Source organism: Stenella coeruleoalba (assembly GCF_951394435.1).
Source record: "Stenella coeruleoalba genome assembly, chromosome: 9".
NCBI lineage: Eukaryota > Metazoa > Chordata > Mammalia > Artiodactyla > Delphinidae > Stenella > Stenella coeruleoalba.
Genome location: NC_137155.1, coordinates 81,150,153 through 81,172,170, shown reverse-complemented (window position 1 = coordinate 81,172,170; position 22,018 = coordinate 81,150,153). Strand labels below are relative to the sequence as shown.

Here is a 22,018-nt window from a genome sequence, read left to right as displayed (position 1 = left end):
AGAATCTTCATGTTTGTAGATGACACTAAAGACTTCCATAGTAATAACGTGCCAAGTTATGGGTGCCAAATTATAGGAAGATCTGGGGAATCTATGCAAATAGAAGGAAAAGTGGCAAATGAGTGTTAAAATGAGCATATGGCCTAAATCAGGCATATAAAACAACTCCTCAGCTGTCAGTTATGACCTAGGAATAGGGTCTCGGAGTCACTGTAAATGGACCCCTGAGGACGTCAGCCTAATATTGAGCTACAGATTAAAAGCAATGCAAAGTGTCCTGGGAGCCATCAAGACAAGTACTAAAAAGAAAAAAAGAAGCTACTAACCCCTCTCGTATAAAATTCAGAGGCACTGGCCCCAAAAACATACACTTCTTTTGTCATTTATGTCCTGCCCCTTCAACTACATACAGCACAGGAGTTAAACAAGATCAGTGGGTCTCAAATGCCAGCCCCTGGATGAATCCCAAACGGACTCTTTCAGAATCACTTAGGAGTGGCTTTTTTAAAATACGTATTCCCGGGAATTCCCCGCTCGTCCGGTAGTTAGGACTCCACGCTTCCACCGCAGGGAACTAAGATCCGCGTGGTGCGCGGCGCAGCGGGGGAAAAAAAAGAATAAAATACGGATTCCCAAACCACACTTGCAGAGATTCTAATCCAGTGCCTCAGAACGGCCTTCTAGGTGGTCCTGATGCAACGACCTGTTTAGAAAATCACTGGCCTCCTTCTCTCTCTCTAAATCTACTCCGAGAAAGGATGTAAGAAAGCTTACAATAAAAAATAAACTGAAGAAACCATGGGAGGAACTACCAAGAATAGATTAAGATGATTCCTATACTAGCACATGAAATGGAAGTGGGAAAGATCTGCAAGACAATGAGAATGATCTAAAGGAAGACGCTTTGGCCTCAGAGTGTGAAAACCAGAGCTCAGAACACAACCAAGCCGCATGCTCCCGCCAGACTCCCACAAACAAGAGCAGGATCAGAATAAACTCTCCCCGTGAGTTACAGGTTCCCTGAGTGTCCTCTTCATCCCCACCCTTCGCAGGTCTAGACCTGCTGCCCCAGGAGAATGGCTGGGTGTTCGGAAGCAGAGGTGAGACTGCATAAATAAAACCCACTGGTACCATGTTCTTCTGGGTCCCAAGCAATCACTCCCACTAGCCTATCCCGACACCACCGCTGAAGCCAGGAATCTCCATGGCTCAATTCCATCTACCCTCCAGCCGCTCCAGTGTCTGATCACTTAGTCTGCTTCAAATTCTAACTCTGGTCTTCCACATTAGAAAACCATAATTCAACTAATCTACCTTCTCAAAACAAAACAAAACAAAAAACAAGCAATGGGAACAGAAAATATGTCTCCTGCAGGATAAGCAGCAATTCAAAGTGAAGACTACCAGAAGGCATAAGATTTCTCAGCTTTGATGCATGCCTGAAAGACACGTGACATAGGGCTTCCTTCTTATACATTTGCAGCCTTTGGGGGCTGTAAGGAGCTTAGAGACGATGAGTCCAACCACTTCATTTAAGAGAAAAGAAAAGAGCCTGAGAGGCAGACTACCTTACCCCACAGCACACAGCTGCAGAACAGCAGCATCTGGCCTAGAACCTGTGTCCCCTTAATCCCAGGTCCATGATCTCTCTCCTCTTCCAGGTTGCTTCCCAGGGACAATGTTAATGCATTGGATTTATTAACTTGAAGCACAGTTTCCCAAATCTCCTCAATTCCCCCTATTACACATGAGGTTGGTGTTACAAGACCATCCCGAGCAGGCTACTTCCCACATAAAGAGAACGCAAAGCACCTCAAACTGTGTTAAGGCATAAAGAGAGAGGAGATGGTGCCTTAAAGTCTCCGTCATAAGCATGTAAATGGAGAAAATGTGCCAAGCCCAGTTTATATCAGAGACTGAACATCTCAAAAATGACATCTGAGAGTGTCATCTAAATTTTCATTAGGTTTATTTTCCCTGTAAGTTGCTTAACTTCCTAATTTTTAAAAAAGGCCAACTGAAATCTCTGGGGTTTTTTTTCCTAAACATTAGAGCTAAGTGAGAAAAACGTGACGTTAATTTATCATATTGAGTCTCACGGAAAGTAAGTGAATCCCCACGACACTCCATCTGCATCAAATGTTCACAACCTGTGATTCTGCATCAATTTCCGCTGTACGAACAAAAAGCATACGTCAGTCTCCCAAGAGAGGAATTAGCAACAGAAACTGGGGCGGGGCAGTGGGAGGACCTGGGTGGGTATCCATCTCCAAACAAGAAATCAGAGGAAAAGCTACCTAAGCCCAGAAAGAGTTGAATCCCTTTACTTCATTCCTTGTCCCTGATAAGGAAAAAAATTTCCTGCAATATTTAGCTATGCTCTCCCTTGAAAAAATGAAACAAAATAAATCCAAAGACCAGATTCCAAAGGATATCTACTGAACACCCTGCTAGAACCATACGTATCAGCTGGACTGCTAGCCCGTGCTGATAAGTAAGTTTCGCAACAGGCCTTAGAACCTTCTTACTGGGATTCAAAAACCTGGTCAATTTTCTCTTCTGAACTTACTGATGAAAACTAAAATGTTCACTTATTTCCCAAATTTCACTCCCCAAGTAAACTGGGGCATAGACGCGCCAAATCATTTGCCTCGTTATTACCAGCACTGAACACTACCCCACCTCAGGAGCCCCCACTCCTGTTAATGAGCCACACTGCTCATGAGCTCTTCTCTCCTGACCATTAGTTTGAGCTCTGAAGCATGCTACTTCGCTTTTCACCATCACTGTTACCTAAAGCTTGCTACGTTAAAAGTGTTGTCAGAGGCCAGAGCTACTACATTCCAGGCAGTAAAAAAATGATGTCAGGAGCATAAACACTGACAGGTTCTAGCTGCTATGTAACTCTTGCTAAGCCTGCTCTTGGCATTTATCTTCTCATCCAGGTCCCGTCCACTGAAAGGTGGGTACCTTGGGAATACACAGGATTGGCTGATAGGAAGTCAGGAAACCTTAGTCTTGGGACTTCCCTGGTGGTCCAGCGGTTAAGACTCTGCACTCCCAATGCAGGGGGCATTGCAGGGTTCCATCCCTGGTCAGGGAACTAGATCCCGCATGCCACAGCTAAAGATCCCACGTGCCACAACTAAGACCCAAATAAATAAATAAATCTTAAAAAAAAAAACAAACCTTAGTCGTGGCCCTGTAAGAAACATGAATATGACCAAGAGCAAGTATTTTTTTAATCAATCTCTCATCAGTTATATTTATTCAGTAGACTTAATGTCTGCTACTGATCTCACCAGGATACCAGAACAACCATCACCTCTGCTGCCTTTCCATCTTTTTTCACCGTAAAACACATATATTAATAGCTCAGGTTAAACCCATACCATTTATGTGAAACAATGAACTTGAAGAAACTGAAGAGCTACTATAAAAATTCTGAAAATAATCACCAATGGAGACCCCTAGGACCTTTGCACTTGCTGTTCCCTCTGCCAGGAACTCTTCCCCTATGGCTGGTTCTTTGATGTCCATCAGATCTCAGCTGAGGGAAGCCTTTCCTATCTAAAGGAGCCACCCCTCCCTTCCTCCCAACCACTCTGTCCCATTCCCCTACCGGAAATCACTATCTTATACTATCATCTTCTTGTTTACCTGTCGATTGCCTATCTCCTCTATGAACCGGTAAGGGCAGGAATCTGATTTACTTTTTTACCACTGTTTCTCTAATACCCAGACAGTGCTTGACACAGATGATCAATAAAATTCGTTCAGGAAAGGAAATATGATTGCTCATCATTCTATATCATTAGTTAGTACATGGCAGCAGCCACTGTTAGCATGACTAGAGCCAGATGGACGCTTCCTTTTCATACAGGAAAAACGACAGAAAGTCTTTAAGACATAGCAAAAACTTAGTGCTCCTTTACTTACAATTTTGATTGAAAGCTACCATGCTCACATGCTGGGAAGTGGGCAATTTTAAGACTAGAGGGAAAAGCCTTCCATCCTATTCCATCCACTTCTTTGCAAATGGCCCTACTAAAATATTCTTATTCGGCTACCTTGTCCCTTTGAACAGTAGAATAAGAGTGTTTTAAGCAGCTTAGCAAAGGTGTTTTTCTTTCACAGTCTGCAAGAGCTAAGTGCACATAGGAAGGAACAGATTAATAGACTACTACTCTATCCCCACTGCACTCTGGAAAGACACATACTTCTTAGCTCAGAAATGTAGGAAACACTTAGCTATAATGATCTAAATTATAGGCAGCATTTCCTACAAGCTGTACACTGGAGAAATTTCCACTAAGCTACTCACCAGGAAGCCTACATCCCGCTTCACAACAACCTGGCAGCACAATTCCTGTCAAAGGAGGAAATTGTGGCCAACTCCTCCTTTAGGTGTCCCAAGGCTTAGGCATCGAGTGGTAATCTTGGTTCTTAGCATAAAACCAAAGACTGGCAGAGGGATCCTTTTCCCCTTTTAAATGGGGCAGGGTGAAATGGGAATTGAGATTTGGCCTTCCACACCATAAGCAAGATAAGATATGCTGCTTCCATGGCTGCTTCTGATAAGCACAGAAGATTCAAGAACTGCGGTGGCTTTATCCTGCTACGTGCTCCTGCTTGAAAAGACATGCAGACATAAGATAGGAGGGTTAGAGTGAAGACTTCGAAAAGGGCTCTATCCCCAAGACAGAAGTAAATGGGGACAGCAAAACCAGCGAAAATAGCCATCTCTAAGTAGCTGCTAAGTGGGGTGACTGAATTTTATACTCAGTACCCCAAGACTTCTCCCAACCTCTATTTAACATGTGCTGACAATATTCTGATGCAGCTAAAGAAAGTCTAGTAATTACTCAAGAAACCCAGAGATAGAATCCTCTAGGGTTTTGAGAAAACATCTGATTTGACAGAGACATTTACTTTCCCAGGTCCTATTCTGTCTGCCCACACAATTGCCAGTCTTATCCCAACTCAAAAAATATACAAATCCACCTTCGGTTTTTCCATCATTCTCACTGCCTTCTCAGTAACAGAAGGGCCCCACAATGCTTGTGTCAACTTACTGCCGAGTTCCTCCTTCAACACATTCCAGAACCAGCTCTGTCCCTTGGCTCCCACTCTCAATAGCAGACGCAGCCTCTTCCGTCATTTAAAAAAAACTGGGCAAATGCAAAAATTTTTTACAACTTCATTCTCAGCTCTTTCTTCTTCAACCTTAAAAGAAGGAATGCAGGACTTGCGAGGACGGCAAGGCAGAGACCAGAAGAAACTTGCACTTGCCACGGCCTTTCCATGGTTCTTTGGCCAAAAAAGAGGAAGGGTGAGTACTCTTCTTCACTGCAGCAAACCTCAACCCCAGACCTTCAGACCTTCAGCTCAGCCTGAGTCCAGACAAATCTCAGCCTGAAAGGCCCGCCTCTGGTTTGTCAGTTTCTGCCCCTCAACCCAAAGGCAAGCAAAGCAGTGGCCACTATTTTCCTATTCATCAAACTATTTCCTCCTCACTTTCCTCTGTCATAGAGCCCCATCTTCTCTTGCAGTTCTTACGAAGCAGTTCCTGGTACCACTGGAAACGATTACTCTCCAGGAAAATACAACTTTGCTTAGCAGAAGAACTTCACACAGAGCAATTGGCCAGGGGTCGATTCTTCATTCCAGACAGGCTTTGAAGCCTGGCACAATTCTGCCTGTCGCTCTGCAGTTCACCCAGCTTCCCTCACCTAATCCCTGCCTGGAACTCACCCACCCACCCCTTGCAGCTTGGTCACAGAAAAACAGCAGTATAGGTGACCCTACCACTCAATCTTCAAAACCTCCGTCCAACCCTAATGTGTCTTCCACACCACACTCCTTTGCACCTAAGGACCATAAGCACCAAATAAAGTCACTTAGCACAACAGCAGCTCCCGGACAAGACAGGAGGAACGTCTAATCTTTCCTTCGCTCAAATACAGTCAGCTTCACTTTCCTGCAATTTTGCGGCCATGCATCACCCGCCCTGCCCTCTGCTAACGACATGCCCTGGAGTCAGAGGCACTGTACTATGATGTTCAAGAACCTGTGCTTTAGCAGACAGGCCTGGGTTCAAGTCCCAGCTCTGCCTCTCATTACCAATTAAAAAGTACCTGTCCTGGGGGTAAACTACTCTTTCTAAACCTCAGATTACATACCGGTAAAATGTAGCCAATGATCCTATCTACTTGTTAGGTATTATAAATGAGATAATACAAACAGAATACTCAGCTCAAGACATGAGCCTTAATAAACAAGTGATTGTTGATATTCAGTATCCTCGGGAGTAATCTGTGGGCAGACATCATCACCCCATAGAATCCAGATGCCCTGGAAACCTCCAGAATTTGTAGAAGCAAAAATATGTTCAGCTTCCTTCCACTCCCACCCCCCAAATAAGGGGGGCCTTTAAGAAAAATTCAAGGCTTAGCAAAGGAAAAAACTCAGAAAGATTCACTCAGTGCTGCCAATTCCACTACCAGACCGCCAAGCACTGCTCTGTTCCTATGGTGAATGGAAAGATCAGTGCAAATGAAAAAGCTAATTTAAGAGGAGCCACTTCAGGATAATTCTTTCATAGGTCAAGTCAGTATTTCAAAGAGGTGAAAATATGTGGACCTTGGAAATTCCCTTCTCTTTCAGTTCCTGATAAATTCTGACTCTCCGTTTATGTATAAATAAACGGGAAAGCAATATTGAAAATCCTAAGAATCTCAGCTGGAGGCAGAATATCGCCTAAGAAATGAATACATAAGCATCAGTGGGAAAAAAAAGTCTTGAAATCTAATTCATACACACAAGCTGAAGAATACTTTAATCCTGTGAAAGACAGTAAACCACTACAGAGCTTTGGGACAAAATCTCATAAAGAATATTTCCTGACGGAAAAGTCAGAATTGCAGTCTGAAATGCAATCTGGAAGTCTGCGGTCATCACAACCAGAAATTCTAGTAACAACCAAGAAGTGTCAGGTTCCAATATTAGGGAGTGTTGGGGGGAGGCCAACAGAGGGGACAATTGATAAAGAGAATTTATACTACAAAATTATCATGGAGCCGGGGGTAAATATTTTTTAATGACACTTGCAGGGTTTAAATTCACCATTCAAAGATGTAGGAAGCGGATATATAATCAGGCAGAATCTACGGTGTTACCGCAGTGGACTGGGAATCAGAACACTTGGGCTCTGGTCCTGGAACCAATCCAAACCACCAGGTGACCTTAGGCAAGTCACTTGCCCTCTTCAAACTAGTCTCATCTGTAGTGAGGGAACAATAATGATCGCTAAGATTCCTACCGGCCTAACATCTTAAGAGTCAAAAAGAGGGGGAGCACAAATATGAGGAGCTCTCAGGACTACAGACTTGACACAAGAGGTGGAGGGGAAAGGACGGGAAATGAGGGCCAGAGCGCGAGAAAACTTGGCGTAAGTAACTGAGCGTCGGTGAAAATATAAAAGCTTCAAGAAGACCAAGTACTCCAAGAGTTCCATGGAAGAGCGGACGTCAGGATCTTGAAAAACTGCAAACTACTCAGCATATGCCAAAATGGACAGAGCACAGGGGGATCAGAGAACAGATACCAACAAATTATCCCCCTTAACCAATCACTAATCTATCTGTCCTGGTAAACAGCCAGGAGACTGAGTGCCGCGATCACGGAAATCACTGTGACCCCCTAATGCCACGGTGTCCAGGAGGCAAGGCACCCAGGGGAGTCCGTATCGGCTTGCGTCTAGGGAGGGGATTCCGAGAACGGGTGAAAAGTGAGGAAAGGGGCAGAGAAAAGAGGATCTGGGAGACCATGCAGGCTGGCGGGAGGGAAAGGAGCCAGCGCCAGACTCCCGCACGGTGGTGGCCTGTGGGATCGGTGTCCCGGTCCCCGCTCTCACCATCTTGACGATGCCCCGCTGCACGGTGGGGACCGCGGGTCCCCCGGAGGAGCCGCCGCTCTGCGCGGAGGAGGCCATGTGTAGCAATGGAAAACCAGCGAGTAAGACGGTAGGCCGGCTTGGAGGTGTCAGTGTGGGTGTCGGTGTTGGTGAGAGGCCGCCGCGGAGAGGAGCAGGCGGGCGACCGGCTGTGGGCGATGGACGGGACGGACACGCCGGACGCTCACAGGAGCAGCAGCAGGACTGCCAGCGAAAGAGACGCGATCTCCGCCGCCGCTACACGTTCTACTCGCCGCGCAAGCGTGCCAGAGCGCCACTGCTCTCCGGCCAATTAGAGCCCAGAGCCCGCCGGACTCCAAGCCAATAGACACCCTGCTCGCGGAACCCCGCCCCTTGCTCCCCAAACCTGTGGAGAACTTCAGGAAGCGCTGAAAGAGCTGATTTGCGGTGATGGGCTAAGTCTGGGGCGGGACTTCCGGGGCAGCGGTAGTAGGTAGTGTCGGGAGGTGTAGTGGAAAGGAAAGGACACGTCAGCATCTGGCCGCGGGGCGCGGTGGGCCATGGGAGCCCCAAGGGCGGGGTCAGCCTCGCCCTCCGGCTTGGCCCCGCCCATTACGCCCAGCCCCGCGGGCCCCTGGGGAGCCCACGTGGAAGCCAGTTTTCCAGGAGGGCGCACCAGGGTTGGGGAGAGCTGGCTGGGACCCCGAGCCAACGAGGCCGAATCCTAGAGGGATCTCAGTACTGGTGCACACCGACTTCCGACATTTTACCTCAGCTGAAAGTGTGGGAAGAACTTGGAAGCGTCTGAACGCCGTGAAACCTACCAATGTTGGCCTTGACACAGAACGTGGCCGCGCGCCCTCCCTGTAGTCGGGAGTGTATCTCGCTCGCATTTGTGTCTTCGGTGACTAGCACTTGTTAGGCACTCGATTAATGTTTTTTGGTGGAAAGACTAAATCTCTCTTACGGGGTGATGTCTTGTGCGCCAGTGAAGTTGCTGAGAACCTTGCTAACACTCCGTTGACGCAGGGTGAAGAGCCACGCCTCCTCCAGCCGCCCGACCCCATCCCTTCACCTAGCCCTAGTCTCTCTTTCGAGTAAAGTGATGGCGGGGTAGGGAGGCGCAGAGCAAAGACATATAAATGTTTACGTGAATGTTGAGAGGCAACTAATATTCGTCGAGTGCCCACTATGAGGAGCCAAGGATCTTGCTTTCATGCCATTTAATTTTAATCTTGGAACTTGGTCCTACGCTGAGGACACTGTTTCCCCTGTAGCTCTTTTGAGAAGAGGTTATTCTCCCACGCTTCACCTTTCCCAAAGGCAAGTTTTGGGGTGAGCATCTTCCAAGATGCCTAGTGCCCCTTCCATACCATTAATTTGCCATCCTCTTCAAAAAAAAAAAAGTCTCTGTGGTGGCTCATCCCACCTGAGTATAGTACTCTCCTCCTCACTGGGGTTGTCTTCTCTGCCCCAAATGCCACTTTGTCATTCATTGAAATTGACACCTGGTGCACACTCTTCTCCACCCAGTGATCCTGAGCGACTTTAACCTTTATGTGCCTGACTTATCCAATACCCTGGCGTTGACCTCATCTTTAGTGAACTTGACCTCTGCACCCGTTCAGCTACCCTCTTTAGGACAGATGAAGCATTACAACTGCTCCATAGCTGAAACTGTAAACTCAAACACCCCATTCTCTGATCATAATTGCTGTCCTTTCTCCCTTCTCACTAAGTTACTTCTTATACCTTGTATTAGTTATCTGTTGCTGTATAACAATTTACCCCAAAACTTAAGTATTAAAGCAATAAGCATTTATTATCTCACAGTTTTTGTCAGGAATCTAGGCAGGTCTTAGCTTCAAGTTCCTTCACAAGGCTGGAATCAAGCCTGGAATCAATGGGAGCTTTGGTCTCATCTGAAGGTCCCATCTGACTAAGGGAGGATCTGCATTTAAGATCGCTCAGGCAGTCATTGGCAGGATTCAGGACCTCAGTTCCCTGCTATGTGGGTCTCCCCGTAGGGCACACAGCATGGTAACTGGTTTGCATCAGAGCAAGTGACTGAGAGAGTGAGAGGGCAAGCACGAGTCTTTTTGAACCTAATCTCAGAAGTAACATCCCAGGACTTCCCTGGTGGTGCAGTCGTTAAGAATCCACCTGCCAATGCAGGGGACACAGGTTCTAGCCCTGGTTCGGGAAGATCCCACGTGTTGCAGAGGAACTAAGCCCATGCGCCACAACTACTGAGCCAGCTCTCTAGAGCCCACGAGCCACAACTACTGAAGCCCACGCGCCACAACTACTGAAGCCCGTACGCCTAGAGCCCGTGCTCCGCAACAAGAGAAGCCACCGCAGTGACAAGCCCCTGCACCGATATGAAGAGTAGCCCCCGCTTGAATCTCCACTGGCCGCAACAAAGACCCAACGCAGCAAAAAAAAAAAAAAAAAAAGTAACATCCCATCACTTGCTATATTCTACTGGTGCAGCCCACACTCAAAGGGAGGAGATTACACAGGGGCATGAATACCAGTAGGTAGGATCACTGGGGATCATCTTAGAGGCTACCTATCACACACTGTTCTTTAAGTAGAATTCAAAGTCCCTGAACCTCTCTGTCCTCTTTATATCAGCTCTTTTCTACTTTCTCCTGGTCCTTTAGACTCCATTATTTTTGCCCTTCTCCTTCCAGTATCCTTATCTCTAATCCCCATTTGTCTTCCACTGGACTCAACTGTCAAAACTGCAACTCTAGATCTCTCTGCCTTCTCCAAACCTACCACTTAGCTAGAGCAAACACTCAAAGATGCAGGTGATTGCCACACTAACAATTCACAGGCCCTCACACATTGCCTGGAATTTCTTCTGTTTCCTCAATCACTTTGGTCTCCAACTCCATTGGGTCTGGTGTGTCGTTGTTTAATTAAGACTATATTTTTAGAGCAGTTTTAGTTTCACAGCAAAACTGAGAGGAGGGTACAGAGATTTCTCCATATATTCCCTGCCCCCACACAGACATAGCCTCCCTCATTATCAACATCCCGTGGTCCGTTTGTTACAGTTGATGAACCTATATTGACACGTCATAATCACTCAAAGTCCATAGTTTACGTTAGGGGTCACTCTTGGTGTTGTACATTCTATGGGTTTAGACAAATGTATAATGGACATATATCCATCAATATAGTATCACACAGTATTTTCCCTGCCCTAAAAATCCCTGGGTCTGTTTTACAACTGATGGGAACATACTTTATAACAAAGGGAGCTCTACGTAATGCACTGTGTTAACCTAAATGGAAGGAAAGTCCAAAAGGGAGAGGATATCTGTATGTGTATGGCTGATTCATTTTGTTGTGCAGTGGAGGCTAACACAACATTGGAAAGCAACCATACTCCAATAAAAATTAATTTTAAAAAAATCCCTGGGTCTGTTTTAAACCTTCTCTGTTTTCCTCTTAACCCTGACTCCACTCTCCCCCACACTCTCCAATAGTACAAAGCCTCCTACTTCGGAGGGATAATAAAAACCATCAAGAACTCCCTCCATATAAAGACTCAGACGTAGAGAATGGACTTGAGGGCACGGGGAGGCTGGGATGAAGTGAGAGTGGCATGGACTTATATACACCACCAAATGTAAAATAGATAGCTAGAGGGAAGCAGCTGCATCGCATGGGGACATCAGCTCGGTGCTTTGTGACCACCTAGAGGGGTGGGATAGGGAGGGTGGGAAGGAGAGGCAAGAGGGAGGGAATATGTGGATATACGTATGCGTATAGCTGATTCACTTTGTTATACATCAGAAACTAACACACCATTGTAAAGCAATTATATTCCAATAAAGATGTTAAAAAAAAAAAAAAGAACTCCCTCCATTTCCCACCACAAAAGCTAAAAACTTATCTTCCTTCTCATTCTTCTCCTTTTCTCCCTTGTTACAAAGAAAAAACTTCCTACTGCTTAGGCTAAACTCTCCATCTATGTCGTGGATCCACCCCCTCCACCTTCTCAAGGGCGCTCAGATAATTCCCTCTCCTGTTTCATAGCCTCTCAGTTTATCCTGGATTCTTCTCATTAATATTTAAATATTCTCAAATGTCTTGCATAGTAAAAATAAATTAATTAAATTCATCTTTACTCCACATCCCTCTCCAGATAGCTCTCCTCCCTTCATAGGCAAACCCTCTTGGCGAAATTCTTTGTGCTTGTTGCCTCTGCATCCTCACCCTGCATTCAGTCCTCAGCTCCCTGCACTCTGACTATTGCTCTTATCAACTTACTGAAACTGTTCTCTCCCAGGTCACTCATGAGTGACCTTCTTGTGACTACATTCAATGGACACTTTTCACATTGGGCAGTCACTTAGCTGAGCTCTCCATAGCATTTGACATCGTACTCCTTGAAATGTCTCTTTCCTTCCCATGTTTCTTATATTCCTCCCATCTATCTCCATTGCAAATGACTCTCCCTTTGCCTACCCCTTAATATTGATGTTCCCCTGGGTTCTTCTCAAAGTATCTTCTTTTCTAGTGTAAAACATTCTTCCCGAGACGTCTAATCCATTCTCATGGCTGCATGCTAATGATTCCCAAATAGATAACTCCTGTTAAAATAACTCCCTTGCGCTCCAGACCCATATGTACAATGATACTCTGGATATCTGCCCATGGCTGTTACCTTGGGAATTCAAATTCAACATGTCTCACAAGGAGCTCATTATCTTTCCTCCCTAGCCTCCTCTTCCCTAGTATGTGTCTCAGCCCAAATAATGAGATGAAAAGCTACCCAGTTACAAGCCAGAAATCTGGAGATCGTCTGTGACTCCTCTCTCTACCTCATTCCTTAATTCTTAGTCAATCTCGGAAATCTGTTAGATCTACAGCAGTGCGGTGTAGCACATAAGCCCGACCTGGAACAAGACCACCTGGGTTCACATCCCAACAGGATATAACCTTGAGCAGGCTGTGTGGTATCTCTGTTCCATGGATTTCTCCTCTGTAAAATAAAGATGATAATAGGACTTACCTCCTAGGGTTGTTCTGGTCTTGAGGATTGTATGCGTTAGTATATGCTAAACGCATAGAACACTGCCTGGATATATGTGTTAAATTTGCTGTGATTATTATTAAGTATCTCCTGTTGCTTAAGCCTGACATATTTTCACCCGGGTCGCTGCACTAGGCTTGTAATAGAGCGCCCTGACATCAGGGAGCTTCCTTTACCTACACCCCACCCATTCTTCCTACTGCAGCCTAAGTGATATTTCTAAAATGCAGATCTGATCAGGTCTTTCTACGCCCTAAGCCCCTCCCGTGATTTCTCTACACCAGCTCTTCTCTCACAGCTCTACCCTTCCACAGTGTGCCCAGGCCAAGTGAACTTGGTTTTGGCCATTCAAGACCACGCTCCTTGGCCTCCAGGGCTTTGTGCCTACTTTTCTGTCTGCCTGGAGCACGCTTTCCATCCCTCTTTCCTCCTCCCTGCCCTGACTCACTTCCCCTGTTTCCCCATCCTTCAATTCCCCACTTAGAAATCAGAATGTCCCCCCTGGAAGGCATTGGGAAGAATGCCTTTCCTCAGGGTAGGATTGTTTTGTTTTTTCTCCTACTCTTGGTCTGTTAGAGCACTTATGAGATTATAGTATCATTGTCTCTTTCCCTTTGAAAATGTCATCAGACTGTGTCTAATTTCCTTACGGTGGAATTCTGAGGCCATGCCTGGCACAGAGAGCTGCTCGGTATATATCTGTGAATAAGTGAATGACAGGGACTTCCCTGGTGGTCCAATGGTTAAGACTCCACGCTTCCACTGCAGACAGCACAGACTTTGACCCCTGGTCGGCGAACTAGGATCCTGCAGGCTGTTCGGCACAGCCAAATAAAATACAACAAAATAAATGAATGACAGAAAAGTATTATCATATTCATTTCACCTGTAAGGAACTATAGATTCAAGTAGGATGTTTGTTGAAGGTCACACGGCTAGAGGATTAGTAGAGAAGGGATTTGACACTAGTTCTTGTGACTCTAAAACTCATGTTCACTCTGCCATTAGTAGTGGAAGGAGACTTAGAAAACCTTAGAGGTGACTCCTGTGTGTGGAGAACATGAACACATACCGCCCCCCACACACAAACAATCTAGAGATGGACAAGATTCATTTAAACAAACAAACAAACACCCTATTTTCTGTACTCCTTTGAGAGTAAATCTAGGAAATATATCCCCAGTAGTAATAATGGCCAAAGTATATTGAGCACTAAATACTAAACAGACTCTATGCAGAATGCTTTTCCCTACATTACATAATTTAATCCTTAGAACAATGCTATGAAATAATCAGTCTCTTTCCACAATGGAGGACATTAATGCTTTGAAAAGGTGAGCAACCAACTGTAAGTCAATTGGTAATAAGGGATGGAGTCAAGATGTGAACGCAGAAATTTCTGACCATAGTCTGCTCTCAACCATTTAACTACCCTGCTTCTAGGGTGGCCAGACATGCCCCCTCAACCTCGATCTGCACCTGTAGAATCCAGAGGCTTCAATGAAAGAGTTTTCAACTCTCCAGTGAGCTTCCTTTGAGTAAACGGGAGGAAATTCAGCACTAGACTAACTACCTGCTTCCATTCTTTTTGTTTTGTTTTGTTTTTTGTGCGGTACGCGGGCCTCTCACTGCTGTGACCTCTCCCATTGCGGAGAACAGGCTCTGGCCTCACAGGCTGAGCGGCCATGGCTCACAGGCCCAGCCGCTCCGCTGCATGTGGGATCTTCCCAGACCGGGGCACGAACCCGTGTCCCCTGCATGAGCAGACGGACTCTCAACCACTGCGCCACCAGGGAAGCCCCCTGCTTCCATTCTTCCAAGCCCCTCTCCAACTTCAACCCACCCTCCTTACTGTCAATTTGCTGTTCTTTCTGAGATGCACATTTCAATCACACAGACTCCCTCCTTACCATTATAGTGGCTCCCCTTCTGCTTCAGACAGTTTCAACTGCTTAGCATAGCACAGGAGGCCCTCGCCTTCCGGCTCTGACTTCCTCTTCCTCCTCCTTCACCTCCTCTTCTTCCTTCTCCTTCTTTCTAAACTTTGTTACAGACTGAACTGTGTTCCCCAAAATTCATAAGTTGAAGCCCAAAGCCCCAATGTGACTGTATTTGGAGATAGGGCCTTTATGGAGGTAATTAAGGTTAAAAGAGTGGTTTCCTAATCCAATAGGATTGGTGCCCTTATAAGAATAGGAAGAGGAACCAGCTCTCTCTCCGTCTCTCCCTCCCCACGCCCTCCCCGCCTGCAGGTGTACAGAGGAAACGCCATGTGAAGACACAGCAAGACGGTGGTTGTGAGGTCTCGCCAGAAATCAACCCTGGCACCTTGATCTTGGACTTCTAGCCTCTAGAACTGTGAGAAAATAGGTTTCTGTTTCTCGAGTCATCCTGTCTGGTATCTTGCTATGACAGTCTGAGTTAATACAACGTTTTACTGTACTATGCTTATCTAAAAGAAAAGTCTCATATGGGACTTCCCTGGTAGTCCAGTTGGTAAGACTCTGTCCTCCCAATGCAGGGGGCCTGGGTTCAATCCCTGGTCGGGGAACTAGATCTGGCATGCATGCCACAACGAAGATCCCACGTGCCGCAACTAAGACCCGGCACAGCCAAAGTAAATAAATAAATAAATAATATTTTTAAAAATAATAAAAGAAAAGCATCATAAACCCAAGTTGTCTAGATCAACCCTGTCCAAAACAACTTTCTGCAGCAATGAAAACATTCTATATATGCTCTGTCCAACATAGTAGGCAATAGCCACATGTGGTCAATGAGTACTTGAAATGTGGCTAGTGCAACTGAGGAACTGAATTTTTAATGTTATTTAATTTAAATTAATTTAAATTAAGTTTAAGTAGCCATCTGAGGCTAGTGACTGATGTATTTAATCGCCAGGTGATCAAACTTAAATCTTGCTGTCATATCTGATACCAGAATCTTCTATGTTGGTTTTTTTTTAATTAATTAATTTATTTATTTATTTTTGGCTGCGTTGGGTCTTCGTTGCTTCATGCGGGCTTTCTCTAGTTGCGGTGAGCAGGGGCTACTCTTCGTTCTGGTGCACAGGCTTCTCATTGTCGTGGCTTCTCTTGTTGTGGAGCACGGGCTCTAGGCATGCAGTTGTGGCACGTGGGCTCAGTAGTTGTGGCTCGCGGGCTCTAGAGCTCAGGCTCAGTAGTTGTGGCGCATGGGCTTAGTTGCTCTGCAGTGTGTGGGATCTTCCCTGGCCAGGGCTCAAACCCATGTCCCTTGCATTGGCAGGCAGATTCTTAACCACTGTGCCACCAGGGAAGCCCTATGTTGGTTTTTATTTTTATTTTTTTAACATCTTTATTGGAGTATAATTGCTTTACAATGATGTGTTAGTTTCTGCTGTATAACAAAGTGAATCAGCTATACATATACATATATCCCCATATCTCCTCCCTCTTGCGTCTCCCTCTCACCCTCCCTATCCCACCCCTCTAGGTGGTCACAGAGCACAGAGCTGATCTCCCTCTGCTATGCAGCTGCTTCCCACTAGCTACCTATTTTGCATTTGGTAGTGTATATATGTCCATGCCACTCTCTCACTTCGTCCCAGCTTACTCTTCCCCCTCCCCGTGTTCTCAAGTCCATTCTCTACGTCTGTGTCTTTATTCCTGTCCTGCCCCTAGATTCATTAGAACCACTTTTTTTTTTTTATATTCCATATATACATAAAGTCTCTGGAGTTCCCTCATGCTCTAGTGGTTAGGATTCAGTGCTTTCACTGCCGTGGCCCAGGTTCAATCCCTGGTTGGGGAACTGAGATCCCACAAACAGGGTGGCATGGCCAAAAAACAAAAAAAAAGAGTCTCCTTCCCAATATGTATAAAGCTTTTGAGCTATTTCCCTCTGCCTGGAGTTCTGTGCCTGCAACAGGAAAAAGATGGACAACATCTCTGCCTCCTGGAAGCTTACATTTTATTTTTTAAATTAACTAATTTATTTTGGGGGAAGCTTACGTTTTAATATCGGAAACTCAGGATGGGATCATTATGATGGCTGAACTTTAAATTTAGATTAGAGGTACTTGCAACCAAGGCAAAAATAAAAAAGACACATTAGGTTATATAATTATCACTGTGTGATCAAAGGAAGTATATTATTTTATGGGAAAAAACAAACTTTTCCCTTGACATTGAATTCTAGAAGGTTGTCATTACATGACTGTTTATCTAAAGAGCAATGAGTAATATGATGGCAATGTTTGCAGTAGAGTTTTGTGAGATGAAGAAATGTGGCTTTTTCTTATTAAAAGGTCACAGAAAACTTAAAGGAATACTATTGGATAGTAACCCAGTGAAAGGTTCTGTGGTAGAAAAGAGGAATCATTATAAAGAAAAAAATCTGCTCTAAAAAAGGGGGTCACAATACATATTTCTTGGGAATTTTCTGTGGTCCAGTGGTTAGGGCTTGGCACTGTCACTGCCGAGGGCCTGGGTTCAATCCCTGGTCGGGGAACTAAGATCCTTCAAGCCACGCAGGGCAGCCAAAAAAAAAAAAAAAAACCGCTAAGGGGAAATACCTAATTATTTCCTCCCAGGTACAGATAGTCAACCAAAACAGTTAAGAAAGGGAAAACAAGACCCTCTAAGATATTCTAAATAGGTCAAGTATAGAGAATAATATTTAGGTATTCCCTAGCCCATACCATAGTCATACAGAGAGACTCTAAAATTGGAATCCATAAACTTGACATGATCCTGACCCTTTATTAAACCCTCCTGATATCGGTGTACTTTGGTTCAGGGTGTATAGAGAACAATCTGGAATATTCTAAAATTGTTTCCGACTTTTGACCTGGCAATTCCACTTTCAGAAATCTCAAGGGAAAAAATGTCCACCTGGGGCAGAGTGGGAGGAGTCCAAAGCAAGTATTAAGTCAAAGGGGTTGAGAGGAAGTGCTCTATAATGTGTTTGCCAAGGTATGAATTGTTTGTGGAACATATACTTTGTGAAACTTACAAGTTACATAACCTAATTCTCAGTTTCCTCGGCAGTAAAAATGGGCATAAAAGTCGTGCCTGTCTCATTAGGTTGCTGTGAGATGATGAATGAAAAGTTCTATTTACAGTGCCTAGGATCTAGGGAGTTCTTAATAAGGTGAGTGATAATGATGATCTAGAGAATTTGAAGTTACACATAGCCCCAAAGATATGAAAAAAGCTAAGAAAATTTATGATATGTAAACAATGAAATACTAGGTAGCTTTAAAAAATGACATATCTTTATAGTGCAAGGTAAAAACCATGACACGACATAGTTTTGCATGTTGATTTTAACAAGGTAAGAAGATATGTATAGCTTAAAAAGAACCCAACAGAATTTTTAGAGATGGAGACAGAGTGTAATGTTCTGTTGGTTTGCTGGGTATCATTTCTAAAGTTCAGAGTGAATTCTTTTTCAAATAAACTTAGTTTTCAGTGCCAGAAGATTAATTTCTTACCCTTTTTCTTGTGAAATATAAGACACAAGAAAGTGCTCCAAACAAAAATGTACACCTTAATGATTTATCACAAAGTGAACACTAATGTAATTACCACCTAAGTCAAGAAGATGAATGGCCAGCATTCCCAGAAACTGCCCTTTTAATTGCTGCTCTTCCTAAGCCTGTATCTTAAAACACTATAATTTTGCTTGTGTTTTTTAAAATTTATAACTGAAATTAAACAATATGTATTCCTTCATGTGGTTTCTTTTGCTCAGCATTATGTTCGTGAAATTCATCCACATTATTACATATAGCTGTTGTTTGTCATCTTCATTGCTGTATAGTATTCCATAATAATGACTATACCACGCTAGGTTTGTCCATTCTCCTGTTGATGGATAGTTGGCTTGTGGCAGATTGTGTTTTCCAAAGATGGCCACAGAAATATCTCTCAACACACATGCTGTTTTTATAAAGTGATCTCAACATTCCTCGCATTAAAAGGTGGCGTCTATGTCCCCTCCCCTTGAAGGCCTTTGCTCTGCCTTAACCAACAGAGTGCCGCAGAGGTGACTTCTAAGTCACTTCATAAAGTATGCCTTGCACTTCCACCTTGTTCTTTGGGGATGCTTGCACTTGCCACCAAGCTGGGTGAAAGTCCAAGCTACCCCATGGAGAGGCTGCATTCAGGTGTGCTGGCCAACTGCTCCAGCTGAGTTCCTGGCCAACAGCTGGCATCAACAGCCAGTGGTTGCCTAGTGGTTAGGAATCTGGGCTCTCACTGCCGTGGCCTGGGTTCAATCCCTGGTCGGGGAACTGAGATCCCACAAGCCCGCAGCCAAAATATATGCACATATTCTGTTCCCTGGTGGCCTAGTGGTTAAGATTCTGGGCTTTCACTACCGTAGCCGGGGTTCAATCCCTGGTCGGGAAACTGAGATCCTGCAAGCCATGTGGCGCAGCTAAAAAAAAAAAATCCAGAAGCATGCATATATTTGCGTCTTCTGTGCTATTTGGGGGATTCTCTGGTGGTACAGCTGTATGAGGAAGAAGGCTTTAGATGATTTCAGCCCCTCACCACTGAGCCACAGCCTTTGAGTCTCCCCACAGAAGTCACAGACATTGCAGAGCTGAGGCAAGCAATCCCCTCCAGGCCCTTTCTGAACTTCTGACCCACAGAATCCACAAGCATAACAAAATAAGAAACGCATGTTCACGAATGTTTATTTATAGTAGCTAAAAACTGGATACAATCCTGTTCCTGGCACTATTGCTATAAAATATATATATATTATGCGTTTCAAACTTAGCGCATAAAACCACGAACATGCGTTTCTTTGGGGAATATATAGGGGTCATAGGTTATGAATATCTTTAACTTTGGTAGATAATGCCAAACTTTCTTCAAAGTGGGTGTGCCAATTCAGACTGTCTCCAGCAGTACACGAGAGTTCTAATTATTCCATATCCTCACCAGCATTTGATATTATCAGTCTTTTTTTTTAAATTTATCATTCATTTATTTGGCTGCGTTGGATCTAAGTTGCTGCGTGGGAGCTTTCTCTAGTTGCAGCAAGTGGGGGAGCGGGGGCTCCTCTTCATTGCTGTGTGTGGGTTTCTCATGGCAGTGGCTTCTCTTGTTGCGGAGCACAGGCTCTAGGCACGCGGGCTTCAGTAGTTGTGGCGCATGGGCTCAGTAGTTGTGGCTCGTGGGCTCTAGAGCACAGGCTCAGTAGCTGTGGCACACTGGCTTAGTTGCTCTGCAGCATGTGGGATCTTCCCGAACCAGGGCTCGAACCCGTGTCCCCTGCATTGTCAGGCGGATTCTTAACCACTGCGCCACCAGGGAGGTCCTTATCAGTCTTTTTAATTCCAAACATTTTGGTAGAGGGGCAGTAGTATTCTCATTATGGCCTTAATTTGCATTTCCCTGATTTCTAATGAGGCTAAGGATTTTTAAATATGTATAACTGGTATTTGGTCGTAAAGGTATTCTCCTCTATTATCTTCTAGGAGCTTTATTATTTTGCCTTTCACATTAATAGCAACAATTCCTGGAGGTACTGTGACATCATTTCGTTTGTCTGCCCTCAAGTCATCTTTTGGGATTGTAGTCATTTCAATGTTATCCTGATCCAAAATGAGAGGATCTAACCCTGGAACATTCTCCTGCTCCCAGAACTTATAAAGTTCTTCATTGCAAACCAAATGATAAAGTCAAAATCCTGAGGCCCTAGAAGAGTAAAACACTTTATTCTTCAAGCAGTCTAATCCCACCAACTCATTTGGGACCAAGCTCTACAGAGGAGTACCCCACTCGCTCTGTGCTCCCCATTACACACCTCACCTCCAAACCAAGTGCTTGAAGCCATGGTTCTCCCCCTTTCTCACTGTGCTGTCAAACAAGCAGAAGTGTCCCCACTCCCATCTGGCCCCTGTGGCCAGGACCAGGTCATTAAGAGGAACGTCTCTCCTGAACTCTGGATTCCCAGATTTAGGGGCAAACGTGAGGATGTCAGCGCATTTTAACTGTGACTTTAGACCTTTCGAGCTTGGTGTTTGAATTCCCCTGGAAGGATTAGGATGGCTTCTCTTCCTGGGAGTTACTACCCATGGAATTGCAAGGCAGTTAGATTTCCAACCTGCTCTTCTCTAAGATGTGAGACCAAGTTCTTCCTAGCCATGACAGACAAATGGGAAGGTCTGTCCAGTTACCCTAATGTTTACTGCTATACAGATTCCACTAAGCATTCATTTCCCTTCTCCTTGTTTATTCTCTTTGTCCCACCCACCTTCCTTCTTGCTTCTGACTCATCCACATTCCTAAATGAATTTGTCTCTTCCCCAAAACTAAAAATAAACCCATTATAATTAAACACCCTTGGCCTAGCCAAGAGGCCCTGAACACACCAAGGTGAGAGATAAAGCACGGAGCCATTTGGGATCGCAGCTCCGTGGACAGAGGGCGTTGGAGTTCAGTTAAGTTCCTTATATCTTCCTCTGAAATTGCTTCCCTCTCATGGGGGCAAATGAAAATACAAGACTCTACTAAAATCTATAAGGGCTGCAAAGTGCAGCCAGGGGGAAGTTGGGCTGGAAATCGGAGAGAGACAGAACTGAGTATTCTCCTGGTGTGCAGCCTGCCGATGTGAAGGAAATTGTGGAGACGGGTGTGCAGACCCTTGCGATTGGCTGAGGGATGAGTGAGGCCTTGAAGGTACCCCATCAACTCTGGAGTACCTTGGGAAAGAAGGCACTGATGTGCGGGCCCTCCAGGCAGAGCAGGCAGTGAAGGAGGATAATGCCTTGGTTACCCAAGGTGCCAGGGTGGGAGGGGTCTTCCATTCCACCTGCTGATGGAAACTTAAGAGGATAAATCAGGAATTCCCTGGCAGTCCAGTGATAAGGACTCGACACTTTCACTGCAGTGGCCTGGGTTCAATCCCTGGTTGGGGAACTAAGATCCCACAAACCATGGGGCACGGCCAAAAAAGAGAGAGAGAGAGAGAGAGAGAGAGAGAGAATAAATCACTAAGCAATGAAAAAACAAAACAAAACAAAACAAAAAAACCCAACCCACCCTTAATAC

The 22,018-nt window shown here is 44.9% G+C and overlaps 1 protein-coding gene and 1 pseudogene across 2 annotated transcripts in view; one reads left to right on the top strand and one right to left on the bottom strand.

The window, feature by feature from the left end:
- SND1 (staphylococcal nuclease and tudor domain containing 1) overlaps positions 1 to 8,206 on the bottom strand; it is a 417,706-nt gene extending 409,500 nt beyond the window's left edge. The window contains exon 1 of the mRNA XM_079932265.1: positions 7,916 to 8,206. Coding sequence (XP_079788391.1) covers positions 7,916 to 7,993 — 78 coding nt within the window. The 5' untranslated portion in view covers positions 7,994 to 8,206. The remainder of the gene's footprint in view (positions 1 to 7,915) is intronic.
- Positions 7,992 to 21,786, top strand: LOC307191754 (mth938 domain-containing protein-like; annotated as a pseudogene). Its single transcript has 2 exons — positions 7,992 to 8,217; positions 21,409 to 21,786. The product of its transcript is annotated as a mth938 domain-containing protein-like (transcript).
- The last annotated feature ends 232 nt before the right edge of the window (positions 21,787 to 22,018 follow it).